This window comes from Callorhinchus milii, unplaced genomic scaffold, assembly GCF_018977255.1.
Source record: "Callorhinchus milii isolate IMCB2004 unplaced genomic scaffold, IMCB_Cmil_1.0 Scaffold1, whole genome shotgun sequence".
Lineage (NCBI taxonomy): Eukaryota > Metazoa > Chordata > Chondrichthyes > Chimaeriformes > Callorhinchidae > Callorhinchus > Callorhinchus milii.
In genome coordinates, this window is record NW_024704742.1 from 37,307,975 (window position 1) to 37,328,304 (window position 20,330).

At 41.2% G+C, this 20,330-nt stretch overlaps 2 protein-coding genes across 3 annotated transcripts in view; both read right to left on the bottom strand.

Annotated features, from left to right (window-relative positions):
* Positions 1–5,324, bottom strand: part of tmem144a (transmembrane protein 144a) — a 30,442-nt gene extending 25,118 nt beyond the window's left edge. The window contains exons 1-3 of the mRNA XM_042341210.1: positions 5,271–5,324; positions 1,211–1,236; positions 868–900 (exon numbers count right to left, since the gene is read on the bottom strand). Coding sequence (XP_042197144.1) covers positions 868–900; positions 1,211–1,236; positions 5,271–5,324 — 113 coding nt within the window. The remainder of the gene's footprint in view (positions 1–867; positions 901–1,210; positions 1,237–5,270) is intronic.
* Positions 4,732–19,263, bottom strand: LOC103180865 (solute carrier family 10 member 6). 2 transcript variants are annotated; one of them, XM_007896939.2, is made up of 6 exons: positions 18,981–19,263; positions 12,580–12,767; positions 10,693–10,781; positions 9,170–9,345; positions 7,463–7,626; positions 4,732–6,294 (listed from the first exon to the last, which is right to left on the bottom strand). In XM_007896939.2, the coding sequence occupies exons 1-6, from the start codon at positions 19,220–19,222 to the stop codon at positions 6,074–6,076; spliced, it is 1,080 nt and encodes a 359-aa protein (XP_007895130.1). In that variant the 5' UTR covers positions 19,223–19,263; the 3' UTR covers positions 4,732–6,073. The 2 variants fall into 2 exon arrangements, with proteins under 2 accessions (XP_007895130.1, XP_007895131.1); XM_007896940.2 differs by having other exon boundaries at positions 12,580–12,639; positions 18,981–19,049.
* Positions 19,264–20,330: the final 1,067 nt, after the last annotated feature.

Here is a 20,330-nt window from a genome sequence, read left to right on the forward strand (position 1 = left end):
ACGTGAAAAGCGCTGTATCAAATGCAAGGATTATTATTATCATTAAACTCCTTGACATTAGATTTGATAACAGTTTTTCTATGACCTTTGCTAAACCAGCTCTCCCGACCCCTCATTCCAAAATCAGTCAGGTGATTGTAATGGAAATGTTAGACACAGTTTATCACAGGTCATGGACAGAGCCTGTAAACCTTAGTAGCTGGAGTAGAGGCTTCCCGTAGGTGGCTTTCCAGAATGTTATCACTACATAAACTGTTTCCTTTTTGTCCTTCAAGAACTCGATTCTAAGGAGGAAGCATCTGCTCTGTTTCTAAAAACTGATAATAAATAAATAACTTATTATAATACAATAATAATGAAACAATTGGCAACCACGTTTCTCTCACAAAATATACAGTCAATTCACTTTACAGTATATTCTGTGAAACCCTTTGAGACATCTTGAAGACGTGATAAGGCACTATATCAAATTCAAAGATTATTATTATCATCTATGGAAAAGAAGTGTCTGGGTTCCTGATACAATGGGATGTAATCTGAAAGTGAGGGCAATGCTGGGATGTGGACAAAATAACCTAGTCTGTTTTGTCAGGAATACTATTCATTCCTTGCATTCAGCTTACCCACTGTATATCCAGGGTCTGCTCTCCCGCTCCTACTGTCTCCTACTCCCGCTCCTCCCCCTGGTACACCACCCACCTCCGCTCACTGAAAAGCCAGGTGCGGGCTGCTGAACGCACCTGTGTCAAATCTGCCCTAACGGTCCACCGACAAATCTGGCTGGACCTCCTCAAAATTTACCGCTCCACTCTAGCCTCGGCCAAGTCGTCCTTCTACTCCAGGATAATCCTGGAGGCGAAGAACAACCCCAGGCTACTGTTTTCCACCACAACCCGACTCCTCCGTCCCCCCCGCCACCCCGCGCAGGTCATCTCCTCCAACCTTCACTGCGAGGAGATGCTGGATTTCCTTGAATCCAAGATCAAGGGAATTCGCTCCGCGGTCACTTCCCCTCCAACATCCACCAACCCCCCACCCCCTCACTCCCACACTCCGACTGCTACCCATCCTCCCCTACTCACTTTTGTACCCGTTTCCCCACCCTCTGTCACTAAACCTATCCCTAAAACCAACCACCTGCTCCCTTGACCCCATCCCCACTCCACTCCTTATCTCCCAGCTCCACTTTCTTGCCCCACATATCACCGACATCATCAACCTGTCCCTCTCCTCTGGCTCTGTCCCCATTCCATTAAAAACTGCCACCATCACGCCCACCCTGAAAAAACCCTCCCTTGATGCGTCGCAGCTATCAAGCTACCGGCCCATCTCCAACCTCCCCTTTCTCTCCAAGGTCCCAGAAGAGTTGTCGCCTCCCAACTGCGCTCTTTCCTTTCCACCCATTCACTTTTCGAACCCCTTCAGTCAGGTTTCCGTGCTGCCCATAGCACAGAAACTGCCCTGGTCAAGGTCACCAATGATATCCTGACCATCTGTGACCAGGGCTCCCTCTGTCTCCTCGTCCTCCTCGACCTATCGGCAGCATTCGATACGGTCGACCACGCTATCCTACTCCACCGCTTGTCCTCCCACCTCAACCTCCAAGGCACTGTCCTTGAATGGTTTAGGTCGTACCTTTCTCACCGTACTTTCCTGCACCAGGCTTCGGGACCACATCACACCCACCCTCGCTCGCCTCCACTGGCTCCCCATCCCCCAGAGGATCGAATTCAAGATCCTCATCCTCACCTACAAGGCCATTCACATCCTTGCTCCCTCCTACCTCTCCAACCTACTATCCCCCTACCTACCTGCCCGTACCCTCCGTTCCTCTGGCTCCGGTCTGCTCCACGTCCCCCGCCCCAATCGCCCTGCCATCGGTGGTCGGGCTTTCAGCCGCTCAGCCCCTAGGCTCTGGAATTCCATACCCCAGTGCCTTCGCCGCCTCCTCCCTTTCCTCCTTCAAGGTCGGTCTCAAAACCTTTCTCTTTGACCGTGCCTTCAGCTCCCCTCTCGACTTTCTTCCCCCTCCTCGCTCCCTCCCTTCCCTTTCCTCACCCTGACCATTTCCCCCCTCCTCGCTCCCTCCCTTCCTTCCCCTCACCCTGACCATTTCCCCCCTCCTCGCTCCCTCCCTTCCTTCCCCTCACCCTGACCATTTCCCCCTGCTCGGGTCCTGACCGTACTGTGCAGCGCCTTGGGACGTCCTCCTGACGTGAAAGGCGCTTTATAAATGGAATCTTGTTGTTGTTGTTGCTGTCTGTCAGTGACTAGTCCAGTGATTGCTCCACCGTCTGTCATTGACCTCCACACATCCACACACTCCCACCCTGCACAGAAATGATCAGCTCCCATGCAGTATTTGCCCACTCTCGGTCTACACACATCCTCATATCCTCCAGTACTCTCCCCACCCTAACATTTATCCAGCTTCTTTTCAAGCTTTAGAATTGCAATTAATCACCACTGCATCCAAAAGGTGAGGAACACAACATCCTGCCACTTCAAGCAGGTTATTCTTAAACCTCTATCCTGTGGTTTGACATCAAGGCCTGGATGAGTGCCAATGTTCTGTACAGATTTTAGCACTTGAAGCTTTGAGAGTGACTATCCTCTGGCAATGGAATCAAGCCAGCCCTCTGTGATGGTCTTGGTTGTTCTGTTCCAGAGACAGGCAGGTCGGCAGTATTCCAGGGCACTGCTGATGACAGCACAGTCAGCCTGGCTCATCGGCACGTCCTGGAACGGCAGACCAGTCACTGAGGGCAGGGAGTCATCTCAATCAACAACAACAGCTTGCATTTATATAGCTCCTTTCACATGAGGTAGTGTCCCAGAGCACGTGTTAACCCTGCAAGCCAAAACCCTAGTGGGTAGGATGGTCCTAGCTGGACTAGCAGTGGGAAAACTTGCCAGATGGCAATATCAATGGCAAGCTATGCAGTTTTAGTTGGTTAGTCTCCAGCAGTACCCCAACACACACTCTGGGATCCCCAAACCTTGGCTCTTGTCAAGCTCCACCTAATACTTTCTGGAATTAAGTAAGCAGGATGCATCCCTCCAGCGAGAGTGTGTGCATTCTATTCCAACAATCTATCTCTAGGATTTAATAATAATAATAAACCTTGCATTTGATATAGTTCTTTTCACATCTTCTAGAAATCTCAAAGCGCTTCACAGAATATACTGTAAAGTGAATTGACTGTATATTTTGTGGGCGAAATATGGAAGCCAGCAGTGGCCCACAAACAGTTGTGGATGAGTGACCAAATTATTATTGTTTTTTTCTTAAGGGATTATTATCAGGCGTGTGGAGAAAGGAAACTTGCCCAAGGTTTCACCCTGCCGGGAATCAAACCCAGGTCTCTCACTTGCAAGGTGAGTGCTCTAAACCACTGAGCTACAGGACTCCATGTGTAGGGGGCGACGCTTGGAAATTTCAGCTTGGTTTGGATATTCTTAAGCATGGTGATGGGTTTTCCTATGTGTTAGACACTAGGCTGACAAAAAAAAGCTTTGAGCCCATGAATGTCTGAGCAACGTTGCTCAACAAGTTAGCTAACTCCTTGCAAACTTCGGAATGGAAAGAACAGATGGATGACATGTAGTTGTCAAAATTGTGTAATTGAACCCATCTGAAATCACAAAATGGACAATATTTTTCCCCTATTCATCATATCCCATGTCCAGATTCATACCCACACAGAGTGGATTGTTGTCATTTTTGAAGCACTGTTTGATAATATAAAACAGATGTTTAGCATCACATAGTGAAACATCAATCCCCACCATCGGAGGTCACAGCAGCAATTTTTAGCAATCCCGCCTCCCCTTCTCTGGGATTCCATCCAAGAAGGCCCCCACCTCCCTCCCTCTCTCCTTTCTTTAAAGGCACATATAATCATAGAATCTTACAGTACAGAAGGAGTAATGCATCAACTAATTGCATAAATGTTTACTTATTTTTCCAGTATAGTGCTCAAAATGAAGAGCTGTTTTCTTCTGAATCCATTATATCAATTGCCTTGACTGCAAAGCAAGGGATATTATTGATTTTGGGGTAGAACATCACTTTTAGCATAATTTTGACAAAGCATTCTTTGTCATGCTCAAGTTTCAGTTTCACTCCCTATTTTTGAATCAGGAAATGAGCTAAACACCAAGGTCAAGGATACCACAGTGAATTTATTAACAGGCAGTGATTAAATAAAATCAATCTTGTGATCTTGTGAATCTTTCCTCAAAACTCACCTCCCCTTAAAGAGTTGAGCTGAAGATTTGTTTGTGTGTGGGTGGGGGGTGGGGGGTTGAGCCTCTTCAAGCCACCCACAGCCTATGAGTAGGAATGAAGTTTTGTAGAATGTAGAAATGTCTTTGATCATATATGAATGGAAGCACCAGGTTGTTTGGAATTGAAGACATACCCTGCTTGCCTAAACCCAAGAAGTATTAGAGTCTACGTTGGCAAGAGCCAAAGCTTCAGGACCTAAGATTGTGCACTGGTGTACTGCTGGAGTTCAACCAGCTAAAACAATACAGCTTGTCATTGTGTACACTGTCTGGGAAGCTTTCTGCTGCTTATCCAGCAAAGACTATCCTACCGATTAGAAGATTGCATTGCCGTACCCTGAAACCTTGCAGTCACCTTGTAATTACTCTACAACCAGTTTATAAGGTGCTAACAGATGAATACTGTGTAAAAGAAAGAACATCCCTCTGTTCTCTCACGTGTCGCTTTTAATATTTTATTTTGAATAAAACAAATAAGGCAGACAGTTTTAAAGCGGATACATATTTAACACCTGTGTAACACCTTATCAACATGATAAGGAGCAGCATCAAATGCAAGGATTATTATTAAAGTGGATAAACATGAGTTTTAAAACAAGAATGCTAAGAATATTTTATACCCGCTGTTCAGCTTTTTATTTTGACATCTCATTTTTTACATCATGTCAGCCAATTCACTGACTGATGACTTCAACCCTATCTGTGTTGCAGTCTGAACACAATCATATAATCTCAGCACTGGTTTTTAATTGGTTTTATTTCAATGACCTGATCTCCAGCACTTTCTGATACCCGTCTTCAGAGTACAACAATACAACAAGCTATTACATTTTATTTCATTTACTTTAGCTTTGGAAGTTATGATTCAACATCAGAGCCAGTCAAATGATGAAGCATTCATATTAAAAAAATCAGCACAGAAATGAGAACTAATACTAATATGGCGCAAGAGTCTACACAATCAGACAGTCAGAACAAACTGCCACAATACCCATCATCCCAGTGTTTAGGAACTGTGTCCAGGCCTCACCCATTTTTTCTGATAAACAGTAAATGGTACTTAAGTCCAAATGCTGTATTTGTTTACCAAATGGTTTGGTGTTGTCATGGGAAGGAGGTGTGGTTGGAAAGTGGGGTTGGAAAGTGGGGTTGGAAAGTGGCTGAAGAGCCTTTTTTTTAAATCAGAACTGATGTTGGAATCTTATGTTTCCCAGTAATTGATACACTGGCCTGTAAAGTAAGTAACCAATATAATATAATGGTAAATTAGTGACAATTAACAAAGTATTTTGTAACAAATATAATAAAAATAATACAAATGGGAGAGAAAAGGAAAACGGGAAGAAGAGTAAAAAGACAATCTATCTCTTTCGAAAAGGAGCAAAACTGATACCTGAAAATAGACACCTGAATTAGAAAGAGAACTACAGTATCCTATTGAAATATTCAAGATCCTATAGAGTGTACATAAACTAATAATTTGTTTAACATAATCACAAATACTAAAATAAGTGAGGACAGAAACAAATTTAGAGGAGAGAAAACCGACAGCTGAGAATTTACTACTTTATACAATAAATGAAAATATATGGAAAAGACGAACACGACAGCCAAATTGAATTCAAGTGAAGAGTAAATAACTATTTGGTGAAGAAATCAATCGGGTAGTTTGAGAGACACGTTGGGGTATGATGATTTTACTTTGGGACTACTTTGAGTCCTTTCCACTCCTATATATTTCCTGTATTCCAACTTCTGCAAGATGCCGTCAGAAGTGCACGATTCAATTTGAGATAAATGGCTGAGAATTAAAGTCTGTTTCTTCTGTAGAATCAACTAAACGTTGATGTAAGACTGGCTCAAGCATTTCTGTGGTAGCTTGGTTAGGCTGGCTCAGCTTTTCGCTGTTTTCACCACTTGAGACGTTCATCTTTTTCTTGCCCTTTGTAAATAATGCTGATATCTGGAAATGGTTGCTGTTCTGTCTTTGGTACAGCTGATAGGCTACATGTCAGTAAAACAAAATGGAATACAGAGCATATGTTACATTTTATTTATCATCACTAACAACTGTATGTTTTAAAGCTATAAACATGTGTTATTTTTACAGCTTGAGAACATTGAATATATACAAGTTTCAACATATTTCCAAACGATGTCAAAGAAACTTGTCAACACAGTAATTTTGGGACTAAGTGAGGTAATTTGCTTTAAAAAGAAGCCAAAGATCCTCTATTGTTAAACAAACAATTTTTTGTGGCACTGTCAAAAAGTCACAAGTTTCATTCCTTCTTTGTGTTGAACGGGCTGATCTCAGCCAGAATACTAGGATTAGTTTAATTGCATCTTGCCTGAACTCAGGGAAATCAGCCAAGGTTTTTGCTCTTGTATGCTATCCAGTTAACAGTGTATGTTTGTGAACGCAATTGGGTTCTGCTGTGATGCCCTACAATTATAGGCAAATAATTGATCTAATCATCTTGTAATAGCAGCATTATTATAAGCAAACATGGGCCAAATAAAAGGAATGATACATTCAGATTTAAACATTTAAACAAATTTTCAGGGGGTTATTAGCCCATCGGATCTGGGCAATTCTATCTGTTTCCCTAAATCACACTTTTTCAAAACTGTGAATTAAACAGAAGTAAATCAAACACTTTAAACATAATTTTAATTGAAAATAAAAATAAAAGCTTTAATCCTGCTTATTATTCCAATTATTCTTTCTTATTCTCCCATTTGTATTTCCATTTTTAATTTGAATTTGACTCTTTCCCCTTAAAAAACAATATTGGGCAAATTGTATAAATTGGCTGCTATGTTTGCTTAAAAATATATACAGTCACTGCACTTTACAGTATACCTTGTGAAGCGCTTTGAGGCATCCTCCAGATATGAAAGGTTCTATATCAAATGTAAGGATTATCATAATTTTTTTTAATATTGACCATGTCTTGTCCCTTCAGAATTAAAAATCTCTATCACATCCCATCTCAATCTCTTTGCTCCAGTTGGAAAAGATAAATTTTAGCCAGTCTCTTCATACTTTTATTACCTCATCCCTCTTATCATCTCACTGAATCTATGCTGTAACCTCTACTTCTCTGTAATACCTTTCCTATAATGACTATGATACTCTAATCCTACCTTTTATTCTGTGTGCACCTACCTGCTGCAATCAGAAATCCATAGAAGATTTGACAACAAATGTAAATTAACGGGTATGCGGCCAAGGAGCGTTGTAATTCCAGATGGTCTTCAAAAGATATTAGAAGAATGGTTGCGCATAGATATCCATTTTGTGTTCCTGTTTCTATTGCTATAGTTCGACATCTGAAAAAGAAAAGATACTATGAATTACTATTAAATAGAATAATGATATTCCTCTGTTACAGTATATTAGTTAGCACATAGACTATTTTTTATATATAACAGAGCTATCATTTCATTATATTGCTCCTTTTTAAATCATCTATTTTCCCCTTCAATTTTCTACTCTGCTTCAAACACTGACTCATGCTGGAGTAGAATAAAACCTTGTACAACCATCCAAATGCCTGTTCTGCCTCTGTGAGCAATATAGAGTAAATGTCGGGAATTCATTAGACAACAACAATGACTTGGATTTATATTGCGCCCTCCACACCGGACGGCGTCTCAGAGCGCTTTACAATAATGGATCCCGGGGCCAAGCCAGGGGGAGGGGGGAAGGTGACCAAAGGCGCGGTCAAAAAGAAAGGTCTTCAGCCGAGACCTGAAAATAGGAAGAGAGGGGATGAGGCGAAGGGAGTGAGGAAGGGAGTTCCAGAGCCTCAGGGAGTATTGGCTGAAGGCACAGCCAACGATGGTGGAGCGGAGGATTCAGGGGGACAAGGAGGAGGCCAGACCCAGTGGAGCAAAGGCAACGGGCACTGTTGTGAGGAGAGAGGAAGTCAGAGAGGTTAGGGGGCTGCAGAGGAGTGGAGGATTTGAAGACAAGAGTGAGGATCTTGAAGTCGAATACTACACAAAGTACTTTCGAACATGAATGAAGGAGCAATGAACCAAAAGGATCAGATAGTAAATGAACTGTCTACCTGTGTTGGTTAAATAATCATAATAATCCTTGCATTTGATGTAGCACCTTATCACATCTTCGAGATATGTCAAAGCGCATCACAGAATATACTGTAAAGTGAATTGACTGTATATTTTGTTAACAAAACGTAAAATTAAAATAAAGAGCACATTAAAGATATTTAAAGTTTAAATAGGATCAAGAACAACTTGTGAAAGAGGTGCTGGTGAGGGACTGGATGTGGGGGAGGAAGGATAATTGGGGGTCGAACCTAGACTGTGGGAGTATCCTGTTTCAGCTGGCTGACTTGAATAAGGGAGGGTAATGGGTAACAGCCAAGCCCATTTCTGTGGCCATTCTGACATGCAGAGATCATTAGGAAGTGATCAAGAACCTTGATACAGTACCATAAGATTCTTCTGACGAAAGGTCATTGACCTGAAACGTTAACTCATTTTCCTCTCCATAGATGCTGCCTGACCTGCTGCGTGTTCCCAGCAACATCTGTGTTTATACCAAGGGATTAGATGGGGTTTGCCCATCCCAGCTCAGGGGCAAACAGGCCAATTCTAACATTAGCTAATAACAGCACAGACCAGGATAGAATTTGAGACCTTCCATATGTGTAAAAAAAATCACATAATGTATACCTTTGTGTCATAATTAGTGAAATCATTGTCTCAAAGAATCACAATCATCTGCAAAGCAGACATGTGCAGTACAGTGTTTAATGAGAATAGAGTGAGTTTTATGATCCAATATGAAACAGGGAGTGCAAGCAGAATGAATGTCATGAAAGGAATATGATGTGAACATTACCTTTGCCATGACAAGCGTAAGATGACAGCCACGGTGAATCCAGCCAAGTACCCAATAAATGGGTTGATAATACCTATAACCAATAGTGACAAATCCGTACCCCACTGGCCTTTATGAAGCACTGAGGTAATCAGTGTTAGAATAATTAATAGTCCTGCACTCACAGCAGAACCCATCTGTGGAAAAACGCAGTTGGTTATTCAAGTGTGGTCAGAATATGAATTTGATCACGGTTGTAATGTGTAAAAAAAAAAGAAAACAGGTTTCAGGAGAAATCAGGTTTATAAATGTGCCAGGCTACATTAATGCTGAAGACATAAACTTAGATTTTTGTGCTTTAGCAGAAGTTGTTCATTTGGTAGATTGTTTCAGATGGAAATGTTTTGGAATTATACTACATCATCTATACAATACAATTTTGTATCTATAGATACAAAAGTTCAAATGGCTTTCATCTGTGCTCTATGTTTCTATGTTCCCTACCATTGTAAAGTACTCCACTCAGCTAACATTTGCCAGCTTCATATCTCCACCCGATCCACCTCACTGTCGGTAATGAACTTTCAGCTTTTCTGCCACCATTCTCTGGAACTCCATCCTGGAGTCCCTCTGCTTTGCCCCTTTTCTTTCCACTATTTAAGGTTACCTTGACCTATGTTTTCACCCACACTTTGTCACTTTTCTCCCACCCTGCACCAGCTCGGTGCCCAGTCAGCTGTGTAAAGTCAGCCATTTCAAGACGTCCTCCCAACATAAAAAGCACTGTATAAGTGTAAATATATAAATTGTTATCATTTAAAGCTATTGTTTCTAATTGCTCTGCAACCTCTTATTGTACCTTTATATTCCCACTACCTCACATTTCCATGAAAACAGAGGCAAAATACAGTGCACATTTGGAAATTGTTGCCGTTCCTTCACAGCAACATTTCCCTGTTTGTCATTCTGCCTAGGTTTCCTACGTCACAAAGGACTGATTGTTGATATCAACTGTTGATATATGTTGATATCAACTGGCTCAATTTATAAAAGTAATAATCCCTGCATTTAATATAATGCCCTATCGCCTCGTTCAATGATACGCCTCGGATGAGATGTTAAACCAAGGTCCCAACTACCTATTCAGGTGGATAATAAAGTTCCCATGGCACAATTTGAAAGGAGAAGGGAGTTTTTTCCTGTATCCTGACCAACAATCCCCCAAATAAAATGGTCACTCCATGGCTGTTTATGGGACATTGCTGTGCGCATCTACATTCTATATTGGATCCTTTGATTGCAAAATTAGCTGCAATGGATACAGCTAGTTATATCTAAATCTAACAACTCTGAACCCTCCTACTTGAAGGTTTGGTTCCTTTTTCAAACTATACCTTTTCTTGCTCTACTGCCTATGTTGGTAGTTTGTTCAATTAATGTTTATGTTTACATTCAGGGAGTAAGAAGGCAACATGAATTTATCCTGAGTTATCCAGTGTGTCGTACTGAAGTTTGCACAAATGGAAGAAAAAGAACACACTTACCTTGAGAAAGATTTTAGCTTGTTTTGGCCACTTCCTTTTGAATAAAATTCCAAATGCTATTGGAATAATCAAAGTAACCAATCCAATACCTGGTTTAGAAAAGAAAAGTATCATTCCATATTGTAATAATAATCTTGTATTTGGTATAGCACCTTTCACGTCAGAAGGACGTCACATTAAAGTGCAGTGTTTTTTGGAGCGCAATATCAGTTACTGACTTCACTGAAACACAATTAATTGTTTCATTCATCCATATCCATAGACCCTGGAACATGTCGGTAATATTCATATTAGTCAGTGTAATATTAGCTACTTTGTTTGACCAAATTCAGCAAAACTGATTTTTGAAACTCTGTTGGGTTCAACCTTTCAATCCCACCAGAGTGGAGACTCTATAGGGAGTTTAAGGTACAGAATGGAGTATTCCCAGTGCAGAACCTTGGTGTCTAGTTCAACCCTCAACTGTCCTTTAAACCCCGGATACATAACCCATTCTGTTTTCCTCCATCTCAGCAACATTGTCCGCACTGGCCTGCTTCATGTCCCCCGCCCCGCCCGGCCCATCATTGACTGTCAGATCGTCATCTTTTCTGCCCCCATCCTCTGGAACTGCATCCCGGAATCCCTCCACCTGACCCCCTCCCTTGTCTCCTTCAAGGCCCATCTCAAAGCCCTTCCTTTTTAACCATGCCTTTGGCCATCCTCCCACCCACCCCTACCCTCCACCCCTCTTGATTCCAACCTGAAGCAAACCCTTAACAGCGCCTTGGGACGTCCTTCTATTGTAAAAGGCACTATACAAGTGTACTATTTTGTAGTTGTCTAAACACCAGCATGGATTGTTTGGGCTGAGTGACGTGTTTCCGTGCTGCTATGTTCTATATAACTCTTTCTCAGCATGTAAGTTTAAGAGGTGCCATTCATGGCTGCAGCTGGAAGAGGTTGTCTGCTTGAACAACAAAGCAGCTACTGAGAGCAATAAATAGTATGAAGCAAGCCACTAAAATCATGACATCTACAGTCAGTCATACTTATCCCATTGACAACATTTGATTATTATCATCATTAAAGACTTGCCAGCACTTGAAACATCCCTACGGATGTGCTTTAGACTTTTTCCAAAAGACATACATTTTCAAACAGCAAGAATGTCATTTATAGTTGAAATTGTTTATTTTTTTAAATGATTTATGTTTTACTGGGGAATCTAATGTTACAGTTGAAATTGTTTATTTTTTAAAATGACTTTATTGTACTGGAGAATCTAATGTGACACAATATTATTTTGTTTATACCGTACAGATTGACCCAACATAAACCTAACCTTTTTGAAGGCTTGACTATTCTCAATATTGTTTATAAACTCAGATTCATGTATCAGTGCTGAAAGCCCCTAGCTGGTGTAATTTGGATTCATGTCAGTGCTAATTCAGATCCACATTTGATCGTAACCCTTATTGGTTCTGCAAGACACTGGCTGACACCTAAGGAAATGTAACTCACTCCAGGCTGTTAAATTTCAGTGTTCTGCCTCCCTATCCTGAAACCCAGGTATAATCCAAGTTTTAGTTGCAAAGTGAATCCAATGAAGTTACCCAGTTGAATCTGTTATCTTTCAAGCATGGATATCTGTAAAAGCTATTGCTCATTAGTATCCAAAGACAATATTCCTCCATCCTTCTACATTAGCAACCAATAGCATTGATTTGTGTGACATCTGTCTCTCGAGGCCTTCTTTTATACACAAAATATATATTTTTAAGCACGTTCCCGAATTCTGTTAAAATTCCACAGAGAAACAACAATAACAACAACAAGATTACATTTGTATCACGACGGGAGGACGTCCCAAGGCACCGAAAAAAACACAAGTAAAAATTTCCTCACCTATTTGTTCAAAAGGAATTCGAATGTTACCCTCTTTGGTCGAGATGACCATGACGCTGGCTGGGTATGTGGAGACATTAGATTCAGGCGTTGAGATGTTGGTTATATTTGTCGAGATACAGTAGAGATAAAGATACAAGGGTATGAGGCCCACGACCAGGATAGTTGAAGACACAGTCATAATAATGCTGAAAAGTAGTACAATTCAATATACATTTATGCAGCACTTTTGACATTAGGAGATGTTTCAAAGCACTTTACAAAACTGGCTGGTCACCCAAACTGTGGGTGAAGTGGAGCTGGAGAGGTTAGTGGAGGGGGGAAAGGTGACTGATGGCACTATCAAAGAGATAATATTGAGGTCGACTTTAAAAGTGAGGATGGATGGAGTGAGTCGGAAAGACTCTGGGATGGAGTTCCAGAGAATGGTGGCAGAATGGCTGAAAGCCTGCTCACTGATGGTGCAGCATGATAGGGCAGAGGACACCAAACAGGCTAAGAAATGACTGCATGTTAATAAAAATCATTTGTAACCAGAGGTGTGCTTTGCAGATGAAGAGTTTAACTCAAGGACAATCTGTGACTCTCAGACTTATTTCTCTTAATCTTCTGCATTTTTAGCAACTCGAATTCAAAATCAAATCCTTGCATGTTGAGCCTTATTGCTACAGAGCATGCAAAGTTTTTGTTATCTGAGACCCTACATACTTGTTATTGTATATGCCAGCTGATTCACATGGAGATAATTTGAAGACATGTCTTTAACCTCCGCACCCCTTGTTGCAAATGGTGTTAATTTGCTTTGATCAAGAGGAGCAAGTCACCATTTTGTACAGTGATGTATTAGTTTGACAAAGAGAAAAACTGTGGGAAAATGAACAGCATAAGAGGGTCATTGAATGTGTTTTTTGCACTGTGACTCACTACTCAAGTGGAATGGAAATCCTTGTTAGCATACTTTATTAAAAAATGTTGGGCAGAAACTTGTAGGAGGGATTTGAATGCTAGGACAAGGATCTTGAACCCGCAGAGGATCAAATTCAAGATCCTCTTCCTCACTTTCAAGGCCATCCATGGCCTTGCCCCTTCCTACCTCTCTGACCTGCTGACTCCCTACCCACCCGCCCGCTCCCTCTGTTCATCAGGCTCCGGCCAGCTCCATGTCTCCCGCCCGACCCACTCTACCATCGGTGGCCGAGCTTTCAGCCGCTCTGCCCCCACACTCTGGAACTCCATTCCACAGTCCCTTTGCCTCGCTTCCTCCCTTGCCTCCTTCAAGGCCGGTCTCAAGACTCTCCTCTTCGATCATGTCTTCAGTCGCCCTCCCACCTCCCTGCCTTCCCTCACCCCTACCCTACTCCTCCCCCATGCTCGGGTCCTGACACCTGACTGTCCAGCACCTTGGGATGTCCTCCCGATTTGAAAGGTGCTCTATAAATGTAATTTTGTCATTGTTGTTGTTGTTGTTGAATTTAATCCGCTGGGAGTTGGGAGTCTTTGGAGCCAAGTGAGGATTCACTGAGCCTGGTGTGGGAGAGGACACAAGATCCAGAGTTCTTTGTGTCTGCAGCTTGCATAGGGGGAGTCTGGTGAGGCAGGAGTTTGAAAGTGTAGCCTGGATAAGATGAAGAGATATAGTACAGCATTGTTATCAAATAATGTCTCTTATGAAATCATGGGATGGGTAGTGGGCTAAACTGATGTGCTCAGCTAGCTACACATCTATTGTGATTACGCCCATCAATTCCATGTGTTTTAAAGATGCCACTCTACATTTTGTAATAAGCACAGTCAGTTAAGAGATGGAGAGAAGCATGTTCAGAAAAGGAGAGAGCTAGATGTTTGGAGGGATATTGTATTATATGATAAAAACAGAGCTGCAGCTTGAGGTGTTTTAAAAGGAAGCATTTCCTATCATTGATTGATTGCAGAATGCACGCTCTTTAAATCACAAATTTTAAAAACTCAATTTTAGTTTCACCCATCAGAGGACAAAATCATTCTCTGACAGACATATGATCTTATTGCTTGTTTTAGAGGCTAGAGGCTATCACTGGGATGTTTGACTATGAGTAATAAGGTAGAGAAAATGCCTTCAAATTTTTGTTTTACTGTTTCAATATCTCAACTGAACCATACGGTTCAGACCTTACTGACTTAATTACTTAAGGCTTATTTTTATATTTGAAAACCTACCTCTTCAACCATGGCTATGGTCATCTTCCTCTGCCCCTTTTCCCTTGCTTGGCATCCAACCCTGCCACTATGCAATGCTCCAAGACACTGTCCTACATGAAGGGCAATATATAAATGCAAATTGTTGTTGATCTTGGCCCTCATGACCACAGTGCGGAGAGAAGCCATTCTTGCTCTGAGAAAGGCATTTCAGTCGGGTAACTATTGAAAAACTTGACCCTGCTCTTACTAGACATTTCAGCTGCCTGATGCCTTGTATGGCGAAGTACATACTGCTATCTATGTGAGCAGTTATAATTAACTATTTAAGTGTAAACAATGTTTCTCGGGATTCAATGTGATTTCAACGCTTTCCAGTAAGTTCTGATGGATCAAGACACATTGAATCTCAGAAAATGTAGTCTTGATCCATTACTCCTTGAGCACTTAATGGCTGCAATGAAGAACATGCACACAACATGTACACTTACTGGCTGCATTGAATTATGCATGTGCTGCGTAGATTATTGATTAAATCAGATTTTATACAATTTATAGTTTGTATAAATTGCAACTCCAACTTCATGTAAATCGTATTAACTGTTATGGTCCCAGTTGATAGAGTTTTACTGTCCAGACAGTATAGACAACAAGGTTCCTCAGATTTGTATTATCTGAGCCAAACATACAAAGTTCAAAGACAACATAATTTGCATCAGTCACTGGTAATTGAAGAAATACTGGAAAAACAAAGACTGTAAAATAAAAACCAAAGTGAGTCAAACAGTTTGGTTTTGAGCAAGCTATCTGAAGCACAACATTAAGATAATAGGCAAAACAAAGAATGATAATATGTACATCTGGATTGTCTCTGAATTATATGTTAATGATTTACTAGGATAGCATTTGATCTCTTACAAGCTGATCATGTGATTTTCTTTCAGACTAGAACTGAAACTGAAATTTGGTAATATCCTTTAAAAACATCTAGTCATTCATAAATAGCCTGGAGGTAAAATCGAAGAGTGAATTTTTATATGAAGGTGTGTAACAATGGAAGCCGCTTTAACTGGACGCTGGTTAACCTCCAGACAATCAGACAAAATACGCAGCCCTGATTCATTTGTATTCTTATCCATTTTAAATATGCTTGTTAATTAGAACAAAAATTCAGTAATTCCGGACAAAATGCTGCTGCAGCTACTCACACACCACAAGCAGCTCCATGATGGAACATAGGAACATACGAGTTAGGAGCAGGAGTAGGCCTATCGGTCCCTCAAGCCTGCCCCACTATTCAATAAGATCATGGCTGATCTTCTAACCTAACTCCATCTGCCCGCCTTATCCCCATATCCCTTAATCTCTCTATCCTTTAGAAATCTATCAATCTCAGTCTTGAATATGTTCAAGGACTGAGCATCTACAGCCTTCTGGGGTAGAGAATTCCATAAATTTACTACCCTCTGAGTGAAGAAGTGTTTCCTCAACTCAGTTTGAAAAGGCTGACCCTTAATCTTAAGACTGTGACCCCTACCAGGGGCTAGATTCTCCTACCAGGGGAAACAGTCTCACACTGCCTACTCTGTCAAGCCCCATAAGAATCTTATATGTTTCTATAAGATTACCCCTAATTCTTCTATATCCTAGAGAATATAGGCCTAGTTTACTCAACCTATCCTCATAGGTCAACCCTCTTATTCCACGAGCTAACCTAGTGAATCTACACTGCACCCCCTCTAAGGCCAGTATGTCCTTTCTTAAATAAGGAGACCAAAACTGCACACAATATTCGAGGTGCAATCTCACCAAGGCCCTATATAGTTGCAGCAAGACTTCCCTATTCTTGCATTCTAAACCTTTAGCAATAAACGTCAACATACCATTAACTTTCCTAGTTGCTTGCTGTACCTGCATACTAACTTTTTGTGACTGGTGTACAAGGACACCCAAATTCCTCTGAACACTAACACTATCTAGTCTCTCCCCCTCTAGAAAATAATCTGCTTTTCTGTTTTTACTACCTAGGTGAATAACTTCACATGTCCCCATGTTATATTCCATCTGCCACCTGCTTGCCCATTCACCTAGCCTATCTATATCCCTTTGCAATCTTTTTGTGTCATCCTCAGAGCTTAATCTCCCATCTAGCTTAGTATCATCCACAACTTTAGATATTTTAAGTTCTATATCCTCATCTAGCTCATTGATATAGATTGTAAATAGTTGAGGCCAAGCACTGATCCTTGTGGCACTCACTAGCCACATCTTGCCAATCTGAGAAGACCCTTTTATCCCTACCCTCTGTTTTCTTCCCGTTAGCCACTCTTCGATCCATACTAATATATTGCCTTTAATTTCATGGGTCGTAATCTTGTGTAGCAGCCTTTTATGTGGCGCCTTGTCAAATGTCTTCTGAAAATCTAATTACACTGCACCTACTGGTTCCCCCCGTCTAACCTGCTAGTTACACCCTCAAAGAACTCTAAATGATTTGTTAAGCATGATTTCCCTTTTGTAAAGCCATGTTGACTCTGCCTAATCATTATGGTCTTCTAAGTACTCCACGACGATGTCCCTAATTAAGGATTCTAGAATTTTCCCTACCACCGACGTCAGACTGACTAGTCTATAGTTCCCCATCTTCTCTCTCACACTCTTCTTAAATAGTGGTGTTACATTTGTGATCTTCCAATCAATGGGAACCGTTCCAGAAGATCAAAAACAAGGCTTCCACTATCTCAGCAGCCACCTCTTTTAAAACCCTAGGATGCAGACCATTAGGTCCAGGGGATTTATCATTTTTCAATCCCAACAGTTTCCCTAGTACTAATTCTTTACTGATGTTAATTTCTCTAAATTGCTCACTAACATTAGCTTCTTGGTTTAACATAATGCCTTATGTTCTACACAATCTGTTCTACAATAGGGAGCCAGTGGAGCCTGGCAAGGATTGGAGTGATGGGAGTGTGGAGAGAAGAACAATAAGGAAAAATAGTGAGTTCCATTTTCAGCACTTTCAACCTGTCAAGTACAATTCATTTTCTCAACAGCAAGTAGAAGCAAAACAATTAAGCTTGGCATTCCAGGCATTCGAACCCACACATTGTAACTAAAAGGCAAGAGTGCGTTAAACTGAGTCAAACTGGTGATACATGTGATAGTGATATATTAATCTACTCAAGTAGTCAGAGTTGTGAACAAATTTATTTTGCATTGATTTCCATTTTGGCAGATCATCCGTCAATGATTAGTCTGATGTCAGCTGTCCCTGTATTATGTTGCTAAGGATCTGGCAAGAGCAGTTTGGCAGGAGCCAATGCTTGGTGGATATGTGTTTGGAGTACTAATAGAGTCTAACCTCTGGAACTCCATTCCACAGACCCTCCACCTCGACCCTCCCTTGCCTCCTTCTAGACCCATCTCAAGACCCTCCTCTTCGACCGTGCTTTCGATCACCCTCCTTCCACCCCTTGCCCTCCACCCTCCCCAATCTCGAAACCCAGCTCGGGTCCGAAACTCTGACCGTCCAGCACCTTGAGATGGCCTCCCGACGTGAAAGGCATTATACAACTAATTTTTGTGGTTGATGTTGTAAAGCTTGCCACAAGCTTTACGGAACAGAAGCTGAGTGGAACAACTTGCATTAAATATAGCACCCTTCATGCAGGGTAGCATCTCGGAGCACTTGAATTCTTGAACCCCAGAGACCATTCTGCCCCTCCAAGTCCTGCCAATGAGCCAAACTAGCTAGTTTCTCATCAGCTGTGCCCAGGAGTACTGAAGACCCCTCTTGCTTAGAAACCACCAGAGGGCTGGCTCAGTTCCGACATTACGTTGTTAAGTATCATCTTGGAGCCAATTCAGCTCCAAAGAGAGCCTGCTTAGCTTCCTGCAAAGAGGATAGTCAGTAGTAGGTCATTTGGTAATTTTCTTAACTCTGAAAATGCTCCAAAAGGTTTTGATCGATTTTTACAGAAGCAGGATATTAGATGACGTTGTTGGGCACTGGATGGCATCACCACAAAGATACTGGACAAAAGATCCTGGGCAATTGTTCTGTCAGACACTACAACTGACATTGCCCCATTATTGAAATCTCTGAAACTTGTCATCTGCTGGGAACATCAATCCAGTCATTGGCAAAGAAAAAGAGGATTTAAATAGGCTTGCAAATTGGGAGGCACCCACGAGAGAAAGAGAGAAGTCAAACTATAAGCACTCACCTGAGATCCATATCTCCATCCGTCCAGTAGCTTATCAGGTTTGAAACAATTCCTCCAGGGCTAGAACCCATAACCAGAACAGCGATTGCTGAAGTTGGGTTCAGACTAAAAGAAAGTCCTAGGATTATTGCAACGAGAGGCATCACCCCAAGCTGACAAGCCATGCCCACAGCGAGAGCCTTAGGTCTCTTCAAGTGAGCCCACAGCTTGTGCAAATCTGTAGTGCAGCCCATGGAAAGCATGATAAACAGAAGGGCGACAGCAAAAAGCTTCGAAACAATCTTCATCAAGTTCTTATTGAAATCTTCAGAACTGATTGTGCTGTTGCTGCTGACCTCTGAAGTTTTTGTCAAATTTTCCATTTCTACTTCACAATCAAAACTATTCAAAGAGCGTAGCTAAGCAGTGTGGAAGCACTGATTTCTAAGTCTGGTGTGACTGTACTTTCTCTTTTATGAATAGCAAGATGCACAGAGGAACTTAATGCCCAACAATAAATCACTGCCATGATTGGCCAAGATAATTTATTCATATTTTACTTAACCCTTCAAGAGCTGGAACAGTGGAATAAACTTTCAGAACTAGACAAACTTTGAGAACTTCAGTTAACGAACATTACTGATCCAATGACTAATATTATTGGAATAAATCTAATATTGAGATCTACAATAACAAAAACTTGCATTTACATAGGGTCCTTCGCACAGGGTAGCTTCTCAAAAGCACAAATAAAGGTTCATTATTATTACAATTGTGACTAGATATTTAGAAATAGATAATAATAATAATAATAATAATAGATCCCCTAAATGAAAATGCCAGTGTTCAGGAAGCTAAATAGGGTTAATTTTGTAGGTTTGAGGAAAGATTTAGGTAAAATAGCCTAGAGAATAAGATTAAGAGATAAAAATCTAGACCAACAGTGACAAATATTTAAGGATGTAGTGCAAAATTCTCAGCGGTCGCATATTCCCTTGCGGAATAAGACTACCACAGGGAAAGCAATTCATCCGTGGCTAACTAGAGCTGTTAGGGAAAGCATCAAATTAAAAGAAAAGACTTAAAAAACTGCCAAGAAAAGCAGCAAATCTGAAGATTAGGAGAGTTTTAGAAACCAGCAAAAAAAAACTAAAAAACTCGTTAAGAGCGAGAAAAAGGAGTATGAGGGTAAGCTAGCTAGGAACATTAAGTCAGATTGTAAAAGTTTTTACAAATACATTAAGAGGAATAGGCTAGTGAGGGTAAATGTAGGTCCACTTCAATCAGAGACGGGAGAAGTTGTAATGGGGGATAAGGACATGGCAGAGTCCCTAAATGGGTACTTTGCATCTGTCTTCACCTTAGAAGTCT